Raw genomic sequence first — 26162 nt, 5'->3', positions numbered from 1 at the left:
CAACGGGAATTTCTTATGCACATATTCATGTCTACAACAAACCCAAACATTTTTCTCTATTTTTTCAGTAAGTATTCTTTTCTATGTAAGATCCAACTCAAGCATAAAACAGGTAAATTTGAAGAAGGATGAATGCGTCATAAGCAACAATGTGAAGTATTGTGACTTAATGTGTCTGATCATGTCTTGTCTTGTCTTGACTAACTGGTGTTTAGCCTAAGGCTGGTCACACACCAGTCAAGACAAAACTAGTCACGTTTAGTCAAAATACTTCACATAGTTGCTTATGGAGTCATGTCTAATTGCAATGACTAATCAGTTTGTGTTGCGTCATAAGCAGCAATGTGAAGTATTGTGACTAAACGTGACTAGTCTTGTCTTGACTAACCGGTGTGTGACCAGCCTAAGGCTAGGCGCACACCAGTTGGTCAACACAAGATATGATCAGACACATTTAGTCACAATACTTCACATTGTTGCTTATGATGCAACTTACACTGATTAGTCATTGCAATAAATTATACATGTCTTCATATTAAGCAACTATGTGAAGTATTGTGACTGAACGTGTCTGATCATGTCTTGTCTTGACTAACTGGTGTGCGCCTAGCCTAACAGTTTGTCAGACACTTGCCTATTCACTAGTAGCTTCATCAGCCGAAAACTGTACAGCAATATTCATTTTGAATACAACATGAATTTGGAGACTACAGAACGAATCGGGAATAAATATTATTATATCTATATTTCACAAGACTTGTAATAAAGTGATTGAAAGCCTCTCCTGGATCAGTCGCAAAGTTCAAAAGTCCCATCTGCAGGAACCTGATTCTTGACTATGAGAAGGAATATTGCGTAATGAACGTCAAGAACAATGAGATCGGTGCTCCAGACGACAATCATTCAGGTGGGGTGGGGGGATCAGGATGGGGTAGCAAGTCGTTGGTTAAGCATAGTTATAAATAAGCGCCTAGACTACTCGGAAGACGAGATCTATAAGGAAAGCAGCAGCGGTGTACTTTGCAGGGTTTAAAGGGGGATGAACGGTGAGGGTTGGAGGGTGGGAGGTGAGCGTGGGAGCCAAGGTCAGGAGCACCTGACAGCGTGGGCGAACCCTCCAGCATCAGGCGTCGTCATCATCAGCGGCGTCTAATTTTAGCGGCGTCGCTCCCCTAGCTCAAAGCTGAGCGAACGAGCAGCAGTACACCCCCGCAATACTCGATCCGACATCCCATTTCAATCACCAATAGTTCCACCCTAGACCTACACTCAAAAATCAACTGCTGAAATTCGCCCGCTCAAATTGCATCAGCCAACCCCAACACACTGAATTAGCAACTTGACAAACCTTGAATAGAGATGGCTGCAAAAGCGTCCCATTAATAGTATGCCAATATTTATTCGCTACCCAAAACCACTTCAGTTGGGCAAGGGAATGGATCAATGGAATTTCGCTTCAATTTACGGAACGCCAAGGTAATCTCTCTCTCTATATTCACAATAGAAGCATAGATGAGTTGGTTGGTCATGTATGGATAAATCAAACGAGAGTTCTTGTTCTATGCAAAAAATCCAAAAAAGCTTTTAGGGAAGTTTATGAAGTTGAGAATCAGGATTGATTTTTTCCTTAGAAAACACTGAGGTATAACAAATAATTCCAGTAGAAAATAAAATGTTACTGGAGCACAACTACTAGTAGTTATTTGAGTAGGAATAACTATTGATTCTATTTAGATGTTTTCTTGCTGGCATTTGAGAGGCTAGTGATGTCATGTAGGAGGACGTGACTCATGAAAGTTTGATAACTTGACACAATATATGATTAGCAAGACTACGAAATCCCATAAATCAATGAATAGAATTAAGCCGTGACACACGGCTTCGAGGAAACAGGTCACAGGTCAGTGCGAATACAACACATAATCCATTCATTAACTAACAAATTCAGTCTGAAGGTTGATATTTAAATTAACAACTGATAACCTGTCCACTAGTCTGACCAGATACTCAAAAAGTACATTGAAGCTTCATCAAGTTCCATTTTGTAGTACAAAAATGTATCAAACTCATGGAAATAGATGACTGAAAGCCTGGTATAAATAATATCTTTTAGTTCTAATAGGATCTTGTACATCAAACCCACTTTGACAGATGTGTCTATTTGACGCATTTGAAATAGATTGACACTTGAACTGAGAAACAATGTGACAGCATATGCCAATCTGCATCAGAAGAGAAGAGACTATTTTGTCTGAATCAGTTTTCATGTTTAAAGGGTGGTTTTCATGCCACACAAACGTTTCAAATGTTTCTATTAATAGGGCGTATAGGCAGTAGGCCTACTCGCCATGTGAAAAGTGCAAGTATTTATGGAGTCGAAAGGAAACATATAGAATAGAAAGTTTGATGGAAGTTCTTCACTGCTCCATCAATGATTTCTATTGAGCTCCTAACATGGACCAAGATGAAGCTGAGAAAGGAACTGCTGTAAATAATTAAGTTTATAAAAAGTTCCATTCATCATGAAAAATTGATTTTATACTTTAATTCATTTCTATATCAATATATCGTATATCTATTTTACAGTTAAGTTATGGACAAAACAGAACAATCACTTACAAAAAAATGAAGATTATAATAAGTTAAATTGAGAAATAGAACTATTGTTATTGATTATTTTATGTATGTAAAGGATTATTTTTATATATCCCTCAAATAGCTTACAGCTAGAGGGATACTAATGCACTATTGTAATATTAAATAAATAGATATACGATGAACATTTAATTATTGTAGATCTACTTATCCTTTGAACGATAATATCAAATTCGGTTCGATATATTGAATGAAGTCAAGATAAACTCGTTTCAAGAAGCCCTTCAGTTCGAACTTCGGGAAGGTCCAGGGGTAAGCAAGCGGGGAGACGATCAGTATTTTGTAATTCCAGGCTATGTCCTATGTATACTAACACCCTGTGAAAATTCAGCTTTCATATTCGTTGCGCAAAACATGGTTTTTGCCTTCATTGACATGTCTAATTTTTGTATGAGAGATATATTGGACAATTACGATTTTTCGTTTAGGCATGGTTATTGTTAATTAATTCTTTCTGGGGAAATACTATTTATATTATATGAAAAATCTGAAATCTATTCAAGGTTGTAGAGGATTGTCTTTTTCATTCCAATCAACGATTCTATTCACACTATTACTATTAAATAGTTAGAGCCAATTAAAAGAGGATGAATTTCATTTTTCCAATTTTTTCACGATTCTACTGTTAATCAATAGCCTCTAAAATAGAGTCTCTGATACATGATAGGAACTTGCGATTGGTCTCAAATTGTAGAGAATTTCGTGCTCCACAAGTTCAGTTGCCGTTCAACTGTCGAGACCGTGAAAATGAGGAAAATATCTTCATATTTTTCTTTTTTACTTTCCTTGCCCTATTACCATAGGTAAGGAAATTATTGCTTTCCAAAAAAATTTAAGGTACCCTAATTTCATGTTTTCTATACGTTTCAAGGTCCCCTGAGTCCAAAAAAATGATTTTTGGGTGTTGGTCTGTGTGTGTGGGTGTGTGTGTGTCTGTGAACACGATAACTCCATTCCTAATTAACCGATTGATTTGAAATTTTAAACTTAAGGTCCTTATACCATGAGTATCCGACAATAAGAAATTCAATAAAATTCAATTCAAAATGGCGGAAAAAATGGTGGATAATGACTAAAAAACCATGTTTTTCACGGTTTTCTCGAAAACGGCTCTAACGATTTTCTTCAAATTTATACCCTAGATAGCTATTTATAAGCCCTATCAACTGACATGAGTGTCATTTCTGGGAGAATTGCAGGAGCTCCGTAATATTCTTGAGAAAAATGGCGGATAATCACTAAAAAACCATGTTTTTCACGATTTTCTCAAAAATGATTTAACCGATTTTTTTCAAATTCATACCCTGTATAGTTATATATCAGCTTTATTAACTAGCATGAGTCTCCTCTCTGAGAAACTAACAGGGGGTCCACACCATCCTTGAGAAATTTACTTTGTAACCTCCTTCTCGTGCTTGAGGTAGGTGGGTAGAGCAGTTTATTCAAAAGAACACACGTCGATATTTTATTTGTAGAACAGCTGTTTTGACAACTTTTAAAAAATCCTCAAATTTCATAATTCAAACAAAGGAAAATGTACTCTGAAAACAATAACAATAGTATAATCGTAGTTTTAATAAAATTATTTAGCCGCCAATCGGCATAATGTTATTCCCCTAGATTATCCTCGTTTAAGAATGAGGCTTATAGATCAATGAGCAAGGAAAGTTGTGTGTGTACCACACCAGATTTTTTTAAAACAAATTCACAATAATATATTTTCCATGAATTATTCATGTCAAATGAAAGAGAAGATTGTGCTATACAATTGATGACAATTATTATTTTATCGTTATGAAATTCCGAAATAAGCAATTTTTAATATGGATAATGTTTTTTGTTGGGGAATGGAAGGAAATATGGGTTGAAATTTAGTCAAGGACAAATGTTCTATTTTTGACCAAATCTGACTTGTTATACATGATTTTGAAGAATCGAGACTAGAAGAATGAGCTGTAGTACAAGAAAACCGATCATTGTGTCGAAAGTTATAAATGTTTCAAATTTTGATCCTTGAGGCGTCCTTATGTGCGTGCTCCTATCAACTAGGAAAAATGCAACTGCAAAGTGCATCCAATGGGTGATTCTGATAGAACATGATCTCAGAAACCTTCATTATTGTGCAATCTCAATGTGAGAACAATGAAGTTAATTATGATTGATGAAGCTAAAAATATGATTTTTTAGAAACACAAGGAACATTGTTATCAGGTGCACCTGGAAATGTATCTGAGATAGAACGGCCAACGGTCTCAAGATGTAGAGCACAAAATTACGCGTAGAGAGATTTTGAATCATACATTCAAACAGTGAGAATTAGAAGACATAGTAGGTTGAAAACAAAAATTGCTCAAAATTTTGTTTTTCCGAAAATTTGACTTGTTTTTGAAAATTGTAAGTCAGGACTCAATGGCGATAGAGAGCTCCGAATTATTTTAGTTCAATCGAAATTTTTCAATTAAAAAAAGGCTTGAGTGATTGTTATTTCCGATGGCTTGATTTGGTAAAATTCGTAGAAAACTGGAAAAGGAACCAAAAATTCGTAGTTTATGAGGTACACTGTAAAAGCTCCAGGGCTTGAAGAATTAAGTTTAATTTTTATATTTTAGATGTCCAATACTTCAGAATCATTGCACGAAATTTTTTTTCTTTTTATATTGACTGGACTATTTTGAGCAGTAAATGAATCGATTCATTTGCCACCTTTAAAGAAAATCGATGACCAAATTATTTATAAATGAAGTCTAGTTTTTATAAATTCCAATATCAATTAATGGATATCTTCACCATCAACTCAAATTTTATTTTTATCAATTTGTTTAATTTGACTAAAGAATATGTTAGTCAATTTCGCGTGAATTCAAACCGAAAATAAGAAATATTCCACAATTTTAAACGATAATTGGGTAGTTTATTGAGAAAATTGTAAAACAATTGACATTATTTTTCCAAGGGTAAAAAGTAGTCAAGAATATTATATTGACGAGGATGAAGTTTTACATAATTATATAGATGTAATTGGATTAGAAATTTCATGTCAGAATTTCACAGAATCTGATAACAGCTATTCTGTCGGTAGGGATAATCCATTCTTATCTTATTCTATTCAGACTATATACTTTCTTTTCGTAATATTCGAAAGATGGAGAAATGTTCTTCTGAAAGGTTGTATTGTGGCCTCTGCAGGTAGGCAATATTAGTTGCTGGAATCTGTACTTTTTATAATACTGTATTTCAAAAAATGATATCTATTTTCATAAATCTCAATCTTTCAAAAACATTTTTCTTCAACCAGGTTGATCTAGAATGTGTAGAGTAACATGAGGAACTTTTCGGAATTATAGTTTTAAATTTACAAAGAAAGGTAATATTTTTTTGAGATTCAACACTTTGGGGTTTCAAAAACTCTACAAATCTAACAAATATTGAAACACTTAGATTTCACAAAATTAAGGAAATTCAGTTATGAATGAGACATTAAGCTTTCAGGCAGCTAGAAATAGAATCCTACATTGAATCGATGACTCGATTCGGAAATGGGTTAAATGGAAAGCGGAGGCCTGAATGGAAGTTTTTGAAAGTTATATGAATGGGGTCGAGGTTTGGGAGTTGGCCTAGTTTTGGGAATTTCCACGTGGCCATTGACGTCAATGGCGGGAAAGCGCCTGGAAAGCTGGTGCTGGACCGACGAAGGCACTGGGCGCCAACCAAGGCATGAATCGAGTCCACGTGGCCTGTGACGTCACACTCACCCCTGACACGTGTCTGAACTTGGGGTTCATTCTTGAAAACGGGCATCAACCCTCTTTTCGGGCAGGGGCTGTTTCGCTGCCCCAGAGTGCTTCCCTCATTCATATTTTTCAACAATGTAAACGATAATGTTTGGATCATGTAGTTTCAAGGGGTGTCAATTAATTCCTCGGGACCGGTTTTGGGTATAAACCTGTTGGGCCATTTCAAAAGTTATAATTGAACAATATGAGATAAATAAATAAATTCCTATAACAAGTTTTCGAAGGTTGAAGAGGGAGCAATATTTTGAGAATGCAAGTTAAAAAATAGTTTGATTGGTTTGATAGGAGGGAAAATATTAGATAGCATAGTAAATCTACACGGTTTAATTTGTAACATTTCACGCTCACTTCCCAAACTGAGGAAGGCCAACTTGTTCCCTAAAGTTGCTAAAAAAGAACACTTTGGAAACATTGTAGCATATTTTCAGTATGAACATTTCTGTTAGCTCTTTCAATTCCCATCAATTTATTATCTTCAACAACCATATCAGAGAATTTTCCAAAGCATTGATGGTTTTCAAGTCAACAGTCATAAACCATTTATGTTGCTTAACACATTTTTCTTTTTATAGAATTTTGGGGTATTTTAATAGATTTTTGGGCACTGTGAAAATATAAAATAATTGATAGTCTATATAAAATGAATAATGAATAATCAATCAATCAATCAATCAATCGAAAAACCTAAACAGCTCAGATAAGTTATGAAAATATGAATTCTATTCTAATTCATAAAAAATAATCCTATTGAATATATTATTTATAATATAAACTTGTAGGGGCCGATATTAACTACACAAGTGAAGTGAAATTGTTTTTCTGAAATTGAAAAAGAAAATAATTACTATGACCATCATAATAATTACCAAGGAGTAAGTGATACATAATTTGCAATAAAACTTCAATAGTAAATATTCAAAATTTAAATAATTTACCTTTTCTAGCAGCAATACTCCCTTCTACACTAAAGAGAAAAAAGCTAGGAATGTAACCATTTGTTTTCTCTATATCTAGGCTATATGAGTAATTTTGTCCCTAGATTTTCAAATTAATTTAATACTTCAATAAAATTTTTGGACATAACCTGAAAATCTGGACTACTGAATGAATGTGTTTTTTACATTTTCTACTAGAATTTGAATATTCTATCCAAATATTCAAATATATTTTATAAATTATTAGGTTCATTACATTCATGATTAAATTATTTAAAGATTTTCATAGATGGGAGATCAATGTTCTTATCATTAAATGATAACTTATGATGGTAATGATAATTTACAATCAATGATAATTATGTACACACTGATATTTAATGAAACTGAATGATACTCAATTTACATAATAAATTACTCAGCATAACCTTTCATTGATGACCCATCATGCTACTACTCCCCTACTCCCACACCCTATTCGACTCTATTGCGAAATTAATTAATAAATTACTTCCCCATTCAACAGCTAAAACAATAGGCCTTATCTTTAAATTCTCCCCTTTCTGCCTGTCCAACACTTTAGAACTCTAACCACCCTTCAAATTCAGTATCAAGTTACTTCCTGTAACCTGAATATTGTCCTAGAAAACTATTGTTACTATTGTTACTTCCCAGAAAATTGTCCGAAATATTATTGTTTGCAAACAAGTAAAAACAATTGAAAATATACAAATTTGATACTAAATTGAATTAATAAACAACAGTTTAGATGCGTGAGGTTTGTGAAATTCTTTTTCGAACATGACTTAATTTATAATATTCAATTAAAAAAATAGTATAAATTTTATATAGTTGAGGTACCGTATATAGTATTCATATTCATACAGTTTAAGAATAAGAATAAAATAAGAATATTAGAATATATTTAGCTAAGGTATAACGTTGAATAGATTTGTCAAAGCTAATTAATCACATTTATTATATAAAATTTATACAACTAATCCTTATTGCAATCTCAAATTATATTCACACACATTATACAACACTATAACAAAATTTGCAGTTGAAGTTCAAAGACATAGCTGCGAAGGCAAGACTGAAAAAAGTGATTGAATAAATGGAACGAGGGTTGATTGGATATCGACCAACACCTACAAATTACAATTCTTAAATATTATTGCTTATTATATTATTGTAATTACTCCTCATTTTGTACTGTAACTGTACTCCTCATTTTGTAAAAAAAGAAAACTAATAGCTTAAAAACAAATTTCAAAATATCCTTACAGCAAACTTATTTCTCAGTGGCTCTAGGAATCTGGAGCCATTCAAGAGTTGTTCGCATCAATGAAGGCATCAGCAGCAACCCTTGCAATGAAATCACCTGAGTTCAGACACGTGGAGGGCTAACAATGACGTCATACACGAACAACTACGTCATCGGTCGTTGAACGGTAGGACACGTGTACAAGGGGTCACAGGGGACCATTGACAATTCCGAGCTGGGTGCTTCCATTCTTGAAAGCCCCTCGGCTCCAAAATCAGGTCACTAGTTTCTGAATGTGGCGTTAGGCTGCATCTACAGGCGGCTCAATTACTTTGCATCACATTCACTAAACATGCGAAGAGAGCTAAATATTGTAAATTGGTATAAGCAAAGAATTATTCAGTAAGAACTAAGTAGCAAGTTTGAACTTACCTTGCTGATAAGCATGTCCTTTTCGTCGAAATGCCTGCCGAACATTTTGGGCGATTCGCCGGCAATCGGGTCGATCTTGATGCACACTTCCTGGCCTTTTCTCGCCGACTCCACCGGCTTGTGGTTGTTTTCTATACTTGTCACAATACCCAGCTCCACAAACTAGAAAAAAAAGAATCGAATATGAAATCAAATTACAACAATAACTCTACAGTATTTTCCCTCTTTCAAAGGTGCGCACAAAAAACCGGTATATCATAGAAAAAGTATAAGTATTGTATCCTCTAAGAAGGTCTAAGAAAATGAAGTATCATATCCTTTTTGGTACGGTACAATAGAAGAAATACATGCGATAATTGTATAAAAATAAGTATTGGAAAAATCAAAATTTGAGAACTTGTCAAGAAGTACTAGTCAGAAAAAGTAGGAATACTATCAGACATCAGCATCATCTAAAAAATTTCATGATAACAAGTGGAAATATAAAACATAAATTAATTCAATTTCCATAGTTTATTTTTCTTCGTGCTGATAAGATTAACATAGCATTAAATACCCTGAAATACAATGAGGCAAAACATAAAATAACCTGTAATACAAAAAGGCAAATGAGTAGGGAGCAATCAATTTAAAGAAGATAGGCTACGACAGTCTCAGAGCATTCAATGCACTCGATCATCTTGTACTTTCGCACAGTTTTCAGTTTGCATGTTGGCTACAAATAACAACGTAAAATTGCAGTTTTATAATTCGGTATTCCATTCATTCATTCGTGGTATTCGATTCATTCGTTTTGGCCTCCTTTCTTATCAGTTTACGAAAGGTGACAGGAGTTCATTCATAGATATTGGAAAATGTTTAACCTGGAAAAAAGTAGTGCAGCTTTTCCAATAGATTTTACTGAAATTCATTTTCTGTATTTGTTTTTTCTTCAAACATGACAATGGAGAATAGAAGGAGCAAAAAACGCCAGCTGATATGATGGAGCAACAACGATATCTGTTGAAGATGGCCAGAAGTGCGATGACAGCTAAGGACAGAAGGAGCTAGGCGATCGCGATGCCGATCATGTGAACTGGAACGACAACCGAGTTGCGAAATCAATCCATTCACAAACTGGCCGAATAGTATCCAATAGAATTGAATAGAAAAAGAAGAGGATAGAAAATGAGTGAAAGGACGTTACGTAATGCCCTCAGCCAGCATTCTGCTAGCAGATGCGTCCAACATTCAAAAATAAATGCACATAAATTTCACATTCTTCTAGTCTACAATTTAAAAGGGAGAGACATTGAAGGATGCTGCTCTCAAAATGCTATCAATTGGACGATGAATCAATGATGAATCTGCGATTTCGATTTGGTGAAGCATTCAAGGCGTACATCCAATCCAATAGTGAACTGCTCAGCAGAGAAAATAGTTGAATGGGCACTCGAGTACGTATCCAACTGTTATGACATAAGTGTTCTTGAATCTACACTTACGAATGATGAGTGATGCTGTGAGTTTTTACAAGTAGCTCATTGTATCAACATTTTTCAAAAAAGACTGAATTCGTATTACGATTTATTTAATTTTGTATTGCAACTAATTTTATTAAAAGAAATGACAGTAATTTCATAAGAAAATGAGTTTTCCAGTATTCGTACAGCTAAAATATGAACACAATATATGACTGAAAATTGTAATAAATTAAATCGTTTTTCTTGCACAAATCCATCTTTGTCCTGGTGAGGAATAAATAGGAAAAAAATTGTTTACCAGTTGATTAAAAAAAAATCAGCTTAATATTTTTTTCTCGATTAAAGCTGAAGCTATTAAAAAAGGAACTTGGGGAGAGGAAAATCATACTCAAAAGTCGGCGCCAGTGGTTCACATAAAAGTTAAAACTTGTTTTGAAGAAGAATGGAGTTCTTTTCAGACCCTCTTTGTTATAGTCTGGGTAAAGACTATTTATAAATCTCTCAATACATAAACACTTCCATCACTGTATGAACGCTGCAACGCTGCAGACTTCACATGTGCAAGTTACGCGCCTGCTTATTTTCAAAACACAACGTGTATTTCAACAAACTATTGAGCGAAAATAAATTTCAACTTTTTCGCCTGCGAAACCGATTCGACACAGACACAGCACCTAGGTATCGATCCTATCTTGTAAACACCACGACCACTCTAGGCTGCTTCAGACCCTCACAGCATACACCACTTGTTTCCGGTATTTAATGTCAATAATGCCAGCTCTGTTTAGGACTTGGCGAAGTTTTATTAGGAGTCAAGTCGTTTGCTTCTGAAAACCACCAGCTAATTTTGTTCTGCAAGCCTCAACGATTCATGTTCTATACTGATTTGCTAATTTTATTTTCACTCCGTTTCACTAGTCTATACAATTTTCAATACAGCGATAAATTTCCAAATAGATCTGCCTAGAATATTTCTGAGGGAAAGCATTTGATCTGCAACCACTATCAGTCTATCACTGGTGCTAACGAATCCAATTTTGATACTTGAGAATATTTTCACAAAATACTTATGTTATATACTTCAATCGATTGGTAGACAATGTGAATGTACTATCAACATAAAAAAGAATCTAGAGGAACAGTTGAATTGTTTTTGCTATTACACTGAAGTTATTAAAGATTTTCATTGACTGAAATGGATTTTAATATGAAGATCTTATGAGTTTAATGCACAATATCAATCGAATAACTGAAAAATATATTGGAAGGAGTAAAAGGAAAGAAATAATAATATAGCAAAAATGTTTCTGGACTAAAAAAACAGGAGTCTCAACAGAACACAGAACGTTGTGCAATTACGGCGAAAGCGGTAATAGATTTTCATGAAATTTGACAGGTATGTTCCTTTTTAAATTGCGCGTCGACGTATATACAAGGTTTTTGAAAATTTTGCATTTCAGAGATAATATAAAAGGAAAGAGGAACCTCCTCCATACGCCAATATTAGAGTAAAAATCAGACTATAGAGTTATTCATCATAAATCAGCTGTCGAGTGGATTATAAATTGCATGCCATGACGCTTGTCGCATCGACGCATTGACGCATCTCAATGTAACTTGGTAAAAAATCAGCAACTGTGTAGACTATTAATTGCATGCCTCATCGCATGCATTTTTTATGCACTGTTAAATGAGCTATTGATTGCGTGCAATAACGCATGCAATTAATAACTAAAAATAACATAGTATTGTCTCTCGAACTTTCTCTGCTTTGAACTCGGGCTGTCCTGTTGCCAATATGTCTTGAAGGAGATTAGCTTTTGATGTTAGCATTTTTGATCCACCAACCCGAACAACCATTAGCCGTTTTTACACCGATATCTCGCCGACATGACATACAGACAGGATTTACTCTGATGGACAGTATAAGAGGAGGCTGCGGTTTATAACTGCGCGAGGTCTACTGTACACAGAACAACTAGTAGAAAAAACAGATCTACAGACGGCTGTTGGATGACGTAATGATTATAACAGCTGATTTTTATTTCTGTGTGTGACCAGCTCACAAATCCTCTCCCTTAAGGATTACATGTAAACTTTGAAGGACCGTAGGAAAGAATCCTGAAGTCGGATTATAAATTTGATAGGCCATAAACCTGGACCTGAGACCTGAACATAACGATCACAACTAAAAAAATAATCAAATTCGGTGCACACATAAAAAAGTTATTGAATGTCAAAATTTGAGGCTCGATTTTTATTTATATAGATTGATTCAAAGATACACGATTATTCATTTAAGAAAATTGGGGGAGGACTAACAAGCACAGCCCAAAACTGTTCCTCCCCCGAATTTTTATTCATATACTAGTCCAGAAAGAAGATTATAATAATTTGATTGTATGGTATGAGATATTCTGTTATTTCTCCATAATTGAAAGAATTAGACGAAGATGTTGTCAATACCACTATATTTGTTTAATAATAATTGATTTACATTACAGAACTAGGTTTCATGGTAACACCTACCACATCTTACGCTGTGGTAATAATATTCATGTTGTAACAACAGATATTGACAACAGGTATTGACAACATCAACGTCTTATTCTTTCAATTCAAAGAAGATTATGTTTTCCTAAAATCAGTATGCTTCCTCAAGTACAAATAAAGGTTTACATTTTAAATAATTAAAAGAGGAAGCCAGAACCATATTTTGCTTCTCATCTCGGTAATAATACAATAAAGCACATTCCCCAGTGATAATACAGTATATAACACAACACAACGTAGAATAGCATAAGACCCCATCATTATAAAGTCATACATACATGATCGTATATTCAGTATGTAGCCTATAGAAATACAGTAGGTATATGACCAACATTTATCAAAGATTTGATTCCCTATGAGACCGATATTTTAATTGCTGAAACTATCTAGTATTTGATAAAAGATATCAACTATCATATTTTACATAATATCTCATCATCAAAGATCGATGATCACAGGTTTGACTAGATTTATAATCATATACTGTACGGTATATATTATTTGCCTGTGTAATGGGACCCTAAGGCAAAGGTGTTATCTTATCATTTGGTTTAATTATTTTGACTTAATTGTGATTTGGCTGATCCAATCAGACTCCCCATGCATACTGACCTTTATGGTAATACTTTGGATAAAATATTGCATAAGTCAGCTATCTAATCTCTATGGTATTGTAATACACTAGAGTAAGAATTCTACTGATCATTCATCACAGACAATCAATTCCACAAGCATGGCATGTTTCTAATCATCGCACCATCAGATACTGCCGATACTATCTACTTGTTATATTTTTCAATTTATAACATTTTGTTGAATGGATCAGAGCAGAGCATCGCTTCGCATAGCAGAGAAGCAAGCAAGCAGGCCGACAAACGGTTGCTGTTGATTGGTTCGACTACAGGAAGCAGCTACGTCACTTCCGGTCGCTGACAGCCCCTCGTTTCCGCCAGCTTCATTCATTTCGTTCACTCATTCTATTCTGGGCGGGCGGCGCGCGCACGCACATCATACTGCCAGCATTCGTTCAATGTGAAGCATTCATAAGCATAAGCAATGCTGTTGCTGCCAGTTCACAGTGATATCAGCTAGCATAAGCATTGCATGACACTGTTCGTTCCATCATTCAATATCATAGATCCCCAGCATATTATTACAGTACAGTCAAATACGAGTATTTCTCGTTTCGAAACTACATTACAATTACTACAACATATACTGTATATTATGGTGGAGTGGAGTCAGAGGCAGAGGAAACGCTTAGCTCTCACTTCCCGGAAGAAGCAAACAACATCCAGCTATTTCTTTACTACCAAATTTTCCTTGTTTTGATGATGAATTTACCACGAACAAATGACAAAACTAGTTCTATTAGAAATTCGAATTAAAGAGGAGTCCAGATAAAGAATGTATGACTGAAATCTATCTTGTTAGAAAGCCAAAACCTTAAGCAACGAATTTACTGGATGAAATATCAATATAATCAAATGAATATGATGGCTACAGAGTTTGATTGAATTTAGGACCCTATAAAAAGTTTATAAAGTGAGTGATTCAGTGGTATTATAGTATAGAGAAATATAAAACCAAACTGTCATATTCTCTTTGGTGGTATGCAAGGATGTATAACTCAAACTGATTTTAGAACTCATAAACTAAAATCAAACATCATTCAAGATTGAATTTTCCAAAAAAATATTCAGATTCCTTCAGAAGATTCCAGGCTACAGCCAGCCATTTTCATACAACTAGCAATATTGATACGATCGACGTAGGATCTGGCAAAATTTAGAGAATACACAGAAAAACTAATTTTAGATTGTCTATCAAATGTGACATACAGATATAGCATTCACTATCATCAACTACTAGAAACTAGAAATGGAGTCGGAAGCAAAGTGGTATTTTGGGAGATGTTGATATGTTGATCATGACGTAATCTATGTTTTCATGGATCTAAATTCTCTAAATCTGAATGGTATAACATACCCACAGACAAGGTAGACTAAAGGCACGGAAATTCTCACGAGATGTTTTGATAACTATTACTTTCATTCAGCACATTTGTTTTTTGAATAAGAAATTTTTATGAAGATGCCAGTTTTCGGTTGACATTTGCATTAAAAATAGTTATTTTATTTCGAGAAAAGCAAATATTCTATTCAAGTTCTAGTCCAAAATCGGAACTAATAAGCTGTAATCAGGGATAAAAAACCAGGAGAATTAATAACATAGTGGGGTAAGCTTCAACACAGAGTAATCTGCAAATGTGATTTAAATTTATTTATTTATATATAAAGAATATAAATTCCAAGTAACTTCAAATTCCTGTTAGCTTATCTTTCTTCTGAACTATACCACATTTTGAAAGATTGTATGTATGTTGAATTCAATAATATACTATATTATTAGACCTATTAGGTCTAATCGATTACAATCCCATATCAACTCCTCAGTACACTTGATCCTTGAATTCCTCAATATTTCATAAAGCGAATTATAAAAATTTAGAGATTTGATGTTTTAGACATTTTGACTACCATTACACACGAAAAATGAGTTACTGTTACAGCCTTGCGTTTAAAAAAATCATCCATTTGGATGAAAAAGTCATATTACTGAAAGGCGTCGTAAAAAAATGAGAAACAAACTTATCCATCCTTATGTATACAGGCATTATAATATTTATAATGCCTTCCACAATTCCAATGACAGCCAATGTGACCGAGGAAAATGCATAAAATATTTAGTAAGTCTTTGGCCTAGATTCTATATTAGAGAATTTAATGCTTTACATACAAGCTCATAATCAGCACGTATTTTTATACATCGTTAAAGAGTTATTCGGTTCCAAGAGAGCAGAAAATTGAAAGCAATACTTGTTTTTTAAGAATTGCTCATTTTTAAGATCCGATATCTCGAACACTATGAAGATATATAAAACAAAAACGTGACCGAACATAAATTGTAGGAAATTTGAAGTATAATTTCGAATGGAATGGTCATTCAGGTATAAGCAGTGAGTATAGAATAAGACTATTAATTTAGTTCTATACTCGCTGGGTATAAGATGCATAGTATCCGAGATAAAGGAGGGAAACCAAAAAGTAAGACCACATCCACAAAAAGTAAAATAAATTCAACTATTCTGAACACTTTCCTCCACACATCTTTTTGAGTATTCATTATTTGAGTTAATAACCATTATTTTCATCCACTTTGGATCAATAAACTGCGAAGAGAACAAGATGAGCGGTTCACTAAAAACAGCTTAACATTCAAAATCAATAAAATTTAACATTCAATATTTTACTCGTGGTTTTTATTACGAAAGTCATGAATCAAACGTTATATAAATTTGAATATTATTAGTGATTAGAAGCTTTCATTTCATGATAGATGAATAGAAAATTTCCAATTGATGTAAATTAATAGGCTTATTAGGATATTTCCTACAAGTCTGGTTTTCCCTAATCTTTAACACGTCCAAGTTTTCCTTTAGTCAAATTATAATCCTTTCAAGTGAAATCATAGACAAAATAATAATGAAGAATATTTTCTCTCCATCTTTTCTGTATGGGGAAACGCACATGGATAATACAGTATTGTTAAGGCTGGGCCCCAGGCTTTTGGGAACCTTTTTACTGGTGACATTTTTCGAAGTATTTGAATTTTTTCCTAAATGGAACATTTTTTTCTAAGGAAACCCCTTTTTTAAAATAATTTCAACATTTTGCGATATGAGCGCCTAAAGTTGAAATGAAATCTTGGGGAAGATCCATTGTCTAATATTGGAAACGAATAAATTCTTGAAATTTTGATGATTCCTTCTCCAAGTCTATCTCAAGAAATATTTGATTTCTCAGAATAATTATTCAACTGAAATTTATTCAATCTTGAAAAGAACCCTACTCAAGCTATTTTGAGTTACTTTTTAAATATAAATTTCCGTAGAATTGTAATTCTGAGAAATCAAATCATGAGATAGACAATAACTTTGAGAAGGAATCATCAAAATTTCAAGAATTTATTCGCTCAAAATTTGGTACCTAACGGATCTCGCCCAAGGTTTCAATTTTAGACGCTCATATAGCAAAAAGAAAAATGATAAGAAAAGATTTCATTAGGAAAAAAGTTCCATCTAGAAACTTGATAGTATCCTAATCGAAATACTATGATCAATGTCACCAGTAGAAAGGTTTCCAAAAGCGTGGTTCATAGTATCAAACTCACTGGAATCTAGATAAAATTTGAAAATTGATTAGTCATGTATAATTTACAGCTCATGGCATTTTTTTGTTACAAACAAATTAGTTTTTTGCAATCTCAATATTATTACAATTAAAAAAGCTAGTAATCCATATGGGTTGATAATACTGTAAAATTATTATCAATCATCAAATAATTGAGATTAGAAATAATAGGTCCAATACAAGGCTATTTGATAGCATATTTGGAATTTCGTTTAATTAATTGTTTAATGTATGTATCCAATAACAATTACATGATTGCAATTCCATCTGCATATCCAAAATTATGTTTATTCATCAATACACAGACATAATTGCTCACTAGACGATTGCAACTAGAAAAATGAGAGCTGAGCAGTTGAGCCAAAGTGCTCACAGACAGAGGAGAAACGTCGCGTATCTTTGTTCTCCATGTAAACATACCGCTAAATTTAGGCCAGCCAGTCAAAGTTTAGAGAAGATGACGTCACGAGACGCACACACGTCATCAAACAAATGTTTCCCTTTTCGAGCCCAATAGCATTAGCCGATCGTCTCAACTCGAAAATATTTTCGTTCCAGACTGTCTTGACCAGGAAATAGACTTAGCTACAACGTTAACCACCAGATATTGGGGAAAGCTAAACGCAATTTTTTCCAACAATATTTTTAGAAAATAATAGAGTTCAGTCAAAACATTTGTGAGATTAAAAAAATGATTACTGGAAGAGTGGTAATTGGTAAACGTTTAGGAGCCGAAAGTTGAAAGTTCAGCAAGGATTTCAAAGTACTCAATTTCCGTTTCCGTTTTGAATATTATCACCAACATAATTGAAAGCAAAATTTATATTCATTACATAATTGATGTAATGTATCGATTTCTGTCCAAATCCCAAATGGTTTTCTTTAATCATACGTCGAATATGAATTAGTACAATCAAATTACCAATGCGAAATAAATTCATTTCAACAAAATCATACAAGATACTATTTATGCTTGAAAATATCAATAATTTCCAAACAATAATTGTTTAAACTTTCCAAAAAAATAATACTTTTGAAATTGAACCACTTCTGTAACTAAAAATACAAGAAGCAGTGATGAATTTCAAATTATAAGAATGGAAAACTTCCATAGTTAGCCATTGAACATTTCTAGAATAATTACTAATATTTTAATAAGTTATTTACAATATTGTTGTCGGAGTAATATGTTGTATACAGAAATAGAAGAGAGTACACTTATTTCGAACTCATTACTTGATTTATCAAAATATCAATGAAAACCAAATGAATGGAATTAGAGAGCCGCAATCATTAACAAGCATACTCGAGAACAGGCTATCAATAATATTTTCCGAGTGACAAGCTTTTCTTATCGGTTCGCCTGGCAGCTGAATGAACGATTCGCTGAATGAGTGAGTGGTGCCAGTCAATGAATGAATGAACATAGTAAAAGAATGAGATAAAGAATGGGAGGGCCAAGGGGTGATGCCTAGGAGAGGAGGGGCAAGGTAGAGTGGGGGTGGGGGAGCAGCCTTGTTCACCTTGTAATGAATAAGCGCGGTGGCAAGAGAAGAGAGTGGGTTCGTATTCGCATGTGGTGATTGTGAGCGCGCGTTCTGCTTCTATGAAACGAAGAAAAATCGAAGCCGTAAACAGGAAAAGCCTTATTACAAGTTGTTGTTGTTTTTGTTTCTCATTGAAGCCAACACAGGCACAGGCACCGACATTATGCCACGGCCCCAGTCCACGCCACGCAGCCAAATTCATGCGACCAATCATCGAATAAACCATACACATTCGCAATGAATGAACTCATTTCATGCCAACAGCACATGATGAACGAGCTCTGCTCATAATTGATAATATGCTGGCTCATTTTCGAATCATTACTAGAAATGAGTACTAAAGAACTAAAATAGAGCACTAATAGAAAATGTTTTTTTTGAGATATAATTATTTTGTTGATGGTACTTTAATTTGAAATAAAAAATCTGGTGTGGCGCACTCACACAACTTTCCTTGCCGTTATGAGAATTGATCACCTGACGCTAGTGTTGTTGCGTATCTCAAGTCTACTTATAAACAAAGATCTGAGCCAGCTGGTGACAGGAAAATAACGCTGGAGACATACGAGGTCTGCTATCTCTTCATAGTGAATCAATTAATAGAATCAACAGTTACCAACAGTTTGCAATTGGATAATCACATTTTCTGGAATTTCGAGCTTATTTTCAATTTTATGTGAAAATGTTACTAAACATCAATTGTAGAGATTTACATGCTCAATCTTTTCCACTCGAATTTTTTTTGTTTAAATTGTATCTGAAGCCTGATAATTGGGTATCTAAAATCAAACTTTGCATAGATGGGGCGAAGCTCCTGAAATTTTTACAGATATGGGACTTGTGACAGTTGATAGAGCTTATCAATTTCTATTTTAGGTATGAATTTGATCAAAATCGTTTCGAGAAAATCGCGAAAAACCCTGTTTTTGACAACATTTTTGCCATTTTAGCCGCCATCTTGAATTGCATTTGATTGAAATTGTTCGTGTCGGATAGTGTAAGGACCTTAAGTTCCAAATTTCAAGTCATTCCATTATTTGGGAGATGAGATATCGTGTACACAGACGCACATACACTCATACTCACATACACACACACACACACACATACAGACCAATACCCAAAAACCACTTTTTTGGACTCAGGGGACCTTGAAACGTATAGAAATTTAGAAATCGGGGTACCTTAATTTTTTCGGAAAGCAATACTTTCCTTACCTATGGTAATAGGGCAAGGAAAGTAAAAGTATAAACTGTTCTAAACGAAGATATAATAAGAAAAGAATGGGACCATTATACAAAAAAGTATACTATGTAATGTACGTAAATGAATATAATTTAAAGTTTGTACTGAGTATAGAATATTGCACTAACTAATTAAAGCATAACTTGAAGTACAGAAAATTCCAAATAATATTCATAGAAAATAAAAACTATTGAAAAATGAAAAAAATCCCGATTTTGACTGATGACACTGAACGAATTTAAAATAAAAACGTCTTGGAGTGAAGACTTCACTCCAAGACGTTTTTATTATGATATTTTTTTTAATCATAACTCGCTGGGTAGTACAATATAAGAATTTATTTAAATATTGTATCGTAATACCGTATGAATTTGTTTGTAATGTACAAACTATTCGAACAATAACCTGTATCCTGTATCAACAGAGACAATAAATACGATCAAATGTTGGGGATCAGTCATAGTGAGATCTTATCAATTGAACGCAAATAACGGAGGGGAGGATGGATTAATATAGATCTGAAACCCAAGCCCTTGTACTGAAATAAATTATCTGCTCTGATATCAGTATCGCCAAACTTTTACTAATCTTGTAGTAACAAAACTCATTCGGCGAGATAATTATAGTACCGAGAAATTTCTGCTTCAAGAAAGCCATAAAAGGGAGACTATTTGAAATCTTTCTTCAGCCTAGAATTATTACAAGCATTCAGGATCTACGATCCAATAAATCAAAAATGGAAATACTGTACATTGAATTCGTATTTCTTCAATAGAATCAAATGTTTGTATATTAACAATCTTGGAATAAATTTCAATTCCAAGGACAACATAGGTCCGCGTATCCGCTCGAAAATAAGAGTATTGAAAATGACAGTTGGCGGAAAATAACTTTCAGCACCTCTAGACATTTTCTACAAGCAATTGAACGAATATTTAGCGCGCAAACGTTACAAATTGAACGTGGGCGATGTTTGAAGCAGCAGCAGCAGCAAACACTTTTTCAGTTCAAGTGTCGAAGCAAAAAGTGCAAACTGCTTCCGGCGCGAGGCAAGACTGAGGCAAGACCTTGCACTGAGCTGCGCTGCGCTGTGTTTACTATTTATTTGGTGTGATGTGTGATGCGGCTTCTTTCGTCGACTGTCCGACGCAAAAGGCAAACTTTGAACACTGCTGCTGCTGCTGATGCTGATGCTAAGTGCGTCAGCAGAATGCTAACTCGTTTGCACGGAAGTATGAATTTAGATTAGCAACAGAGATGGTCAACTCATCAACACATCTGCGCCACACTATTAATAACTCCTTGAGAAAACAACAGTTTTTCTACAACTAATGTAAACGAAGTTTGATGGTAGTCTCACCACAACTGAATAGAATAGGATGACTTTTGACTTTTGGTTTGGTGGAGTGGCGACGTTTAGACAGTAATGGCCAATCTACCACTTGACCACGAACACAGTACAGCAACGCCAGTGACTGGGAGGCAATTTTTAATAAAAAATCAGTTTATAATTGACGTTGGAAATAACTAATCAATTTTATACAAGGAGCGAAATTTTGAGATTTATTACAGATGTAAATGAAGTCTTCTGTAATATGAAACAAAAATCTAGAAATAATATATCAAAGATTCATTTTAAATGCTAAAACCCACACAGTAAAACATATATCGTAATGGATTTGGTATTTGGAAAAAGATTTGAGAAAATTATTGTGTTTAACTAGTGCTTTCATGATTTTTGATTAAACTAACCACTACCAACTCTATAATAATAATAATAATAATAATAATAATAATAATAATAATAATAATAATAATAATAATAATAATAATAATAATAATAATAATAATATGATAATAATAATAATAATTCTTCTATTTCACTGAAAGTTTACAATGTTTACAAACATATTGCAAACATTCAAATTGATTTAATAAAAATAGCAGTTTGAAAACTAATCTAATCCTCCTAAAATAACAATGTGAAGAGGAGTTAATAAACAGAACTGAAAAACTTGGCTCAAGAATTATCATAATCACGAAGAAAATATAAACCGAATGATCTAGAAAGAGATCATGGGTCAAAAGAGTGACACTCGGTTGCACAGAAATCTGTTAACTTTTAATCCCGATTAAAAGCCACGAGATCCAATAAGAGAAGTTTTCTCAGAAACCCATTCTCTGATTGGTTATTGTGCAATTTAATCATGTTTAAAATTCAACAAGCTTTTGTGCAACCAGCCCTAAGTATGTTGTTACAATACAGTGAATATTGTTACGCCAAATTTTCATCAACATAATGCCAGAAGAAGCATAATACTGTATTGGGAGGAATAAGTTGTATTTGAATTTTAGGAAAAATTGAATTAGTGACCAGCTGGAATGAATATTATGATAGAAAGAGACACAGTCCGAGGACGGAGAAGCTTATGAAGTTTGGAAACAGCTTCCTCCTCCTCCTCAATTCACAGAGACACAAGTTTTATAAGGAACAGTGTAGGCTAATTACGTGAGCGGAGAAACAGATAGCAACAAGCCCACGCTACGCTAACGCTCACGACATCACATCACATCACTACCAACTTGTCCTCGTTCGGCCAATCAAACCCCGTCCACACACCACACACACACAGCCGCTATTCCAGTATTAATAAAATATCAACATGATGCTATAATATTATACAATCAGCTCACTCAGCTTTCACTTCATGAAACAGTATTAGGAGACAAATTGAAAAATCATATCATTTACCCAGATATCACCTCAAAAACAATTTTATGTAGAATCCGAGAACTAATCTAGGACAAGAAATCAGCAATACAATAGTTTATTTTTTTGAGGAATATCCAAGGCAACGAAAGTAACTTCTATTATTTGTCAAGTATTGAGAAATCCAACATATGAACATTTCATGAGTACATAAAGAGTTCATTTCATGTTCTTATACTTAAGTAATAAGTATATTTTACAAATTAATAGTAAGACTTAGTGAGAATATACTTAAAAAAGTAAGGACAGAAGAGTAAGAATTTGATTTCTTCCAAAAATAGAATATAATAAAATGACATGTTAATATTGTGTAAGTGCGTTGGCTTTTGAAATTTCCGTCCCCTTATAATGGAATATTTTAGTATGGATTGGCAAGGAGGAAAATAATTGTTCTAAATAAGCAAGCTAATGTACACATTTTTTCATATTCGATTGTTTCAGATTCGAAACAATCGCAAAGTAAATAATTATGGTGCTGACTGGAGATGGTTACCTCTTTCATAAAAATCTCCCATGGATGGCTGTTTTGCGACAACGTATCTTGGAATTTCCAAAAAACCAAAGTTATTCAACAGTTCCGTTCTTTCAACATACCAACATTAGAAAATATTGTTTGTTATATTAATGTGAAGATTTAATGGGGCATTCTATAATATGATCAGCCAAAAAATAGATATCAAAGAGAAATATTATTTTTGAGTTCTAATGCTCTAATGGCTCAATCGATATTAAAAACAACCTGTTTTATTGAGCTCAACAAAGATTTCTGAAAAAATGGCTACTAATGTTATAGGGGTCGGATGTTCAACATATTGAAGAATACAAGCCCAAAATGAATAGAATTGAATCGGATTACAAATAAGTTTGACTTGGTCAAAGTGAACGCCATCTGTTGCGTTGTAAATGGATCAGACTTGACGCAAAGCCACAGGCTTGTAACAGATACTTGCAGCTTGTAGGTCCGTCCGTCCGTCCAGATACCTCAATACAAAAAACGCCTTCAAGCAATCGACAGAGCTCAATTACAAAAGGTGTTCACCTTCAGGAATCTTCTGCCATGCCTTGTAAACAGTCTTTCTCTTAGTGATATCAATTACAAACACTGATATTCATATCAGACAGATGACCGTTCAAACTGAATGTATTGAGATCAAGCTGGAGCGAGTTTTTTGTGGAAACTATTTTGGATTGAGGAAAATCAAGAAACCTAGATAGTAGTTTGGTTGAGGTATCGAATCCTACACCTATCGATAGCACGTGGTCAATAATATCCTTTCTAACGGACTTCAATAATGACAAAGAAGCTCAAATTATCTACAGACGTAGAACGCGAGACAAAAATGAATATTAAGAGCGTTAAGTTGAACATTTATGAAAGAAGCATAGTGATACGTTGGCAATCTAATCAAAATGACTAAAAATCATCAAATTAATGTGTTATGATCGATTTCGAGTTGAGGATTGAAAAATACGAAATTATAAATCTGGAGTTTAGAAATTACTGACGCCACAACAAAGAATTTCACTTTTCCAGGTTGTAATTTCATTTGTAATTAAAATGTTTAGCATTCATGAATGAGAATTCTTGTGATAAATTTAGACGACAACCCAAACTCATTTTTAACCTTCAAGGCTGTCTGAAAAATTTAATATTTTATTGTAATTTCTTATTTAAATGAATACTCATATGACAAACCAAACCGAAATCGTCACCAGCCACTCAAAAAATGGAAGATTGACCGTTAATTAATATTTCCAGCATCTGGAACTTCATGCACTCTACAATCCCGGAACATTTTATCAAAATTGGATGGATCAGATGGGATGGGATGTTTAATTTTCAGGTGAATTGAGAATTAAAATTGAAAATGTTGTCCTACCTCTTTACTAGGAACACAAATCGGCGTGCCTTCCTTCACGATTCCAGCTTCTACGATGACACCCATCACGATTGGGTCACGAGAATTGAAAACGAACTGTAAAAAAATTATATTAGTAAAATAGTTGCCTAAATTAATGTGTAAGACTAAGCGCACACCAGTTAGTTAAGACAAGACATGATATGACCAGACACGTTTAGTCACAATACTTCACATTGTTGCTTATGACGCAACTCACACTGATTAGTCATTGCAATTAGACATGTCTTCATAAGCAACTGTGAAGTATTGTGACTGAACGTGTCTGATCATGTCTTGTCTTGACTAACTGGTGTGCGCCTACCCTTAAGAATAACATTTTTTTGAAAACTAAATAGTCTTAATATACAGTGTAACCTAATTAATTTTACAAATTATGTGTTCAGTTGATTTTAAATGAAGTTTATAGTTTATATTATGTATTATTTAGCTCACCTCCATCTGAGAGTTGTCTTAAAAAATATTCGGTAATTTTTATTTTAAAAATAATTATTAAAAACGTTCACTATAAAACTAATTGGAACCGTCATTTTTAGTCAAAGTTCATTATTTAAATGGGAAAAAACAAAAATGAAATAAATAATTGCATAAAAAATCTTAACTATAAAATGTCACTTTTCTAAGTGTTAGTGAACATTTTATAGTAACACCTTTTACATAATATTCAACACATTGAACCAAAAAGTTCTGTCAGATACGGTTTGAGATATCGATGTGCGGTTTACGTCATTCATTTACTTTTGAAATTCTGTATCGTAATAATGTATCCTATGAACACCTTCCCATTTAAAAAAATGAAGTTGGATTTAAAATGGCAGTTCCGAGATGACGGACCAATATTTTGAATTTTCAACGAAAAATAACTTTTCTAATACGAATAGAATCTCCAATGAAACCTACTGTTAAATTATCCTTGCATAAGAAATATTAAGGTGTTTTAAGTATTTTTTTGAGTCTGAATTGAATACAATTCTAATTCAACATAACACAATATACGGAATGATTTATGTAGAAGGATTAAGTACCATATTTTGAATTTTACTAAACATTTTCAGGACAACTGACGATTTCAAGACATTATTACATTTTCAAACATACTTGTTTACTAATTTAAAATTACTAAGTAATGTTTATTCCTCACGGAAATTATAGACCTCAGTATTCAGTCATTATCTATTAATAGGCCCAATCTTCTAACGTGAGAGTACGTGGAATTTCCTAACAAAGAAGTTTAACGACTTCACGCCTCATAAATAATAATTGATACACAAAGAGTAGCGTAAGTTTGAAATGTGTAGAGGAGACATTTACAAGAAGCGTGAGGTATAA

The 26162-nt window shown here is 33.7% G+C and overlaps 1 protein-coding gene across 1 annotated transcript in view; it reads right to left on the bottom strand.

Moving 5' to 3' along the window:
• LOC111050435 (eukaryotic translation initiation factor 5B) overlaps positions 1-26162 on the bottom strand; it is a 91806-nt gene that overhangs the window by 10873 nt on the left and 54771 nt on the right. Inside the window, exons 18-19 of the mRNA XM_039424364.1 lie at positions 24795-24890; positions 9084-9245 (exon numbers count right to left, since the gene is read on the bottom strand). Coding sequence (XP_039280298.1) covers positions 9084-9245; positions 24795-24890 — 258 coding nt within the window. The remainder of the gene's footprint in view (positions 1-9083; positions 9246-24794; positions 24891-26162) is intronic.

Source organism: Nilaparvata lugens, chromosome 3 (assembly GCF_014356525.2).
Source record: "Nilaparvata lugens isolate BPH chromosome 3, ASM1435652v1, whole genome shotgun sequence".
In the NCBI taxonomy this organism is placed as follows: Eukaryota; Metazoa; Arthropoda; class Insecta; order Hemiptera; family Delphacidae; genus Nilaparvata; species Nilaparvata lugens.
Note: the sequence above shows the minus strand (reverse complement) of the source record. Positions and strands in the feature narration are given on the sequence as shown.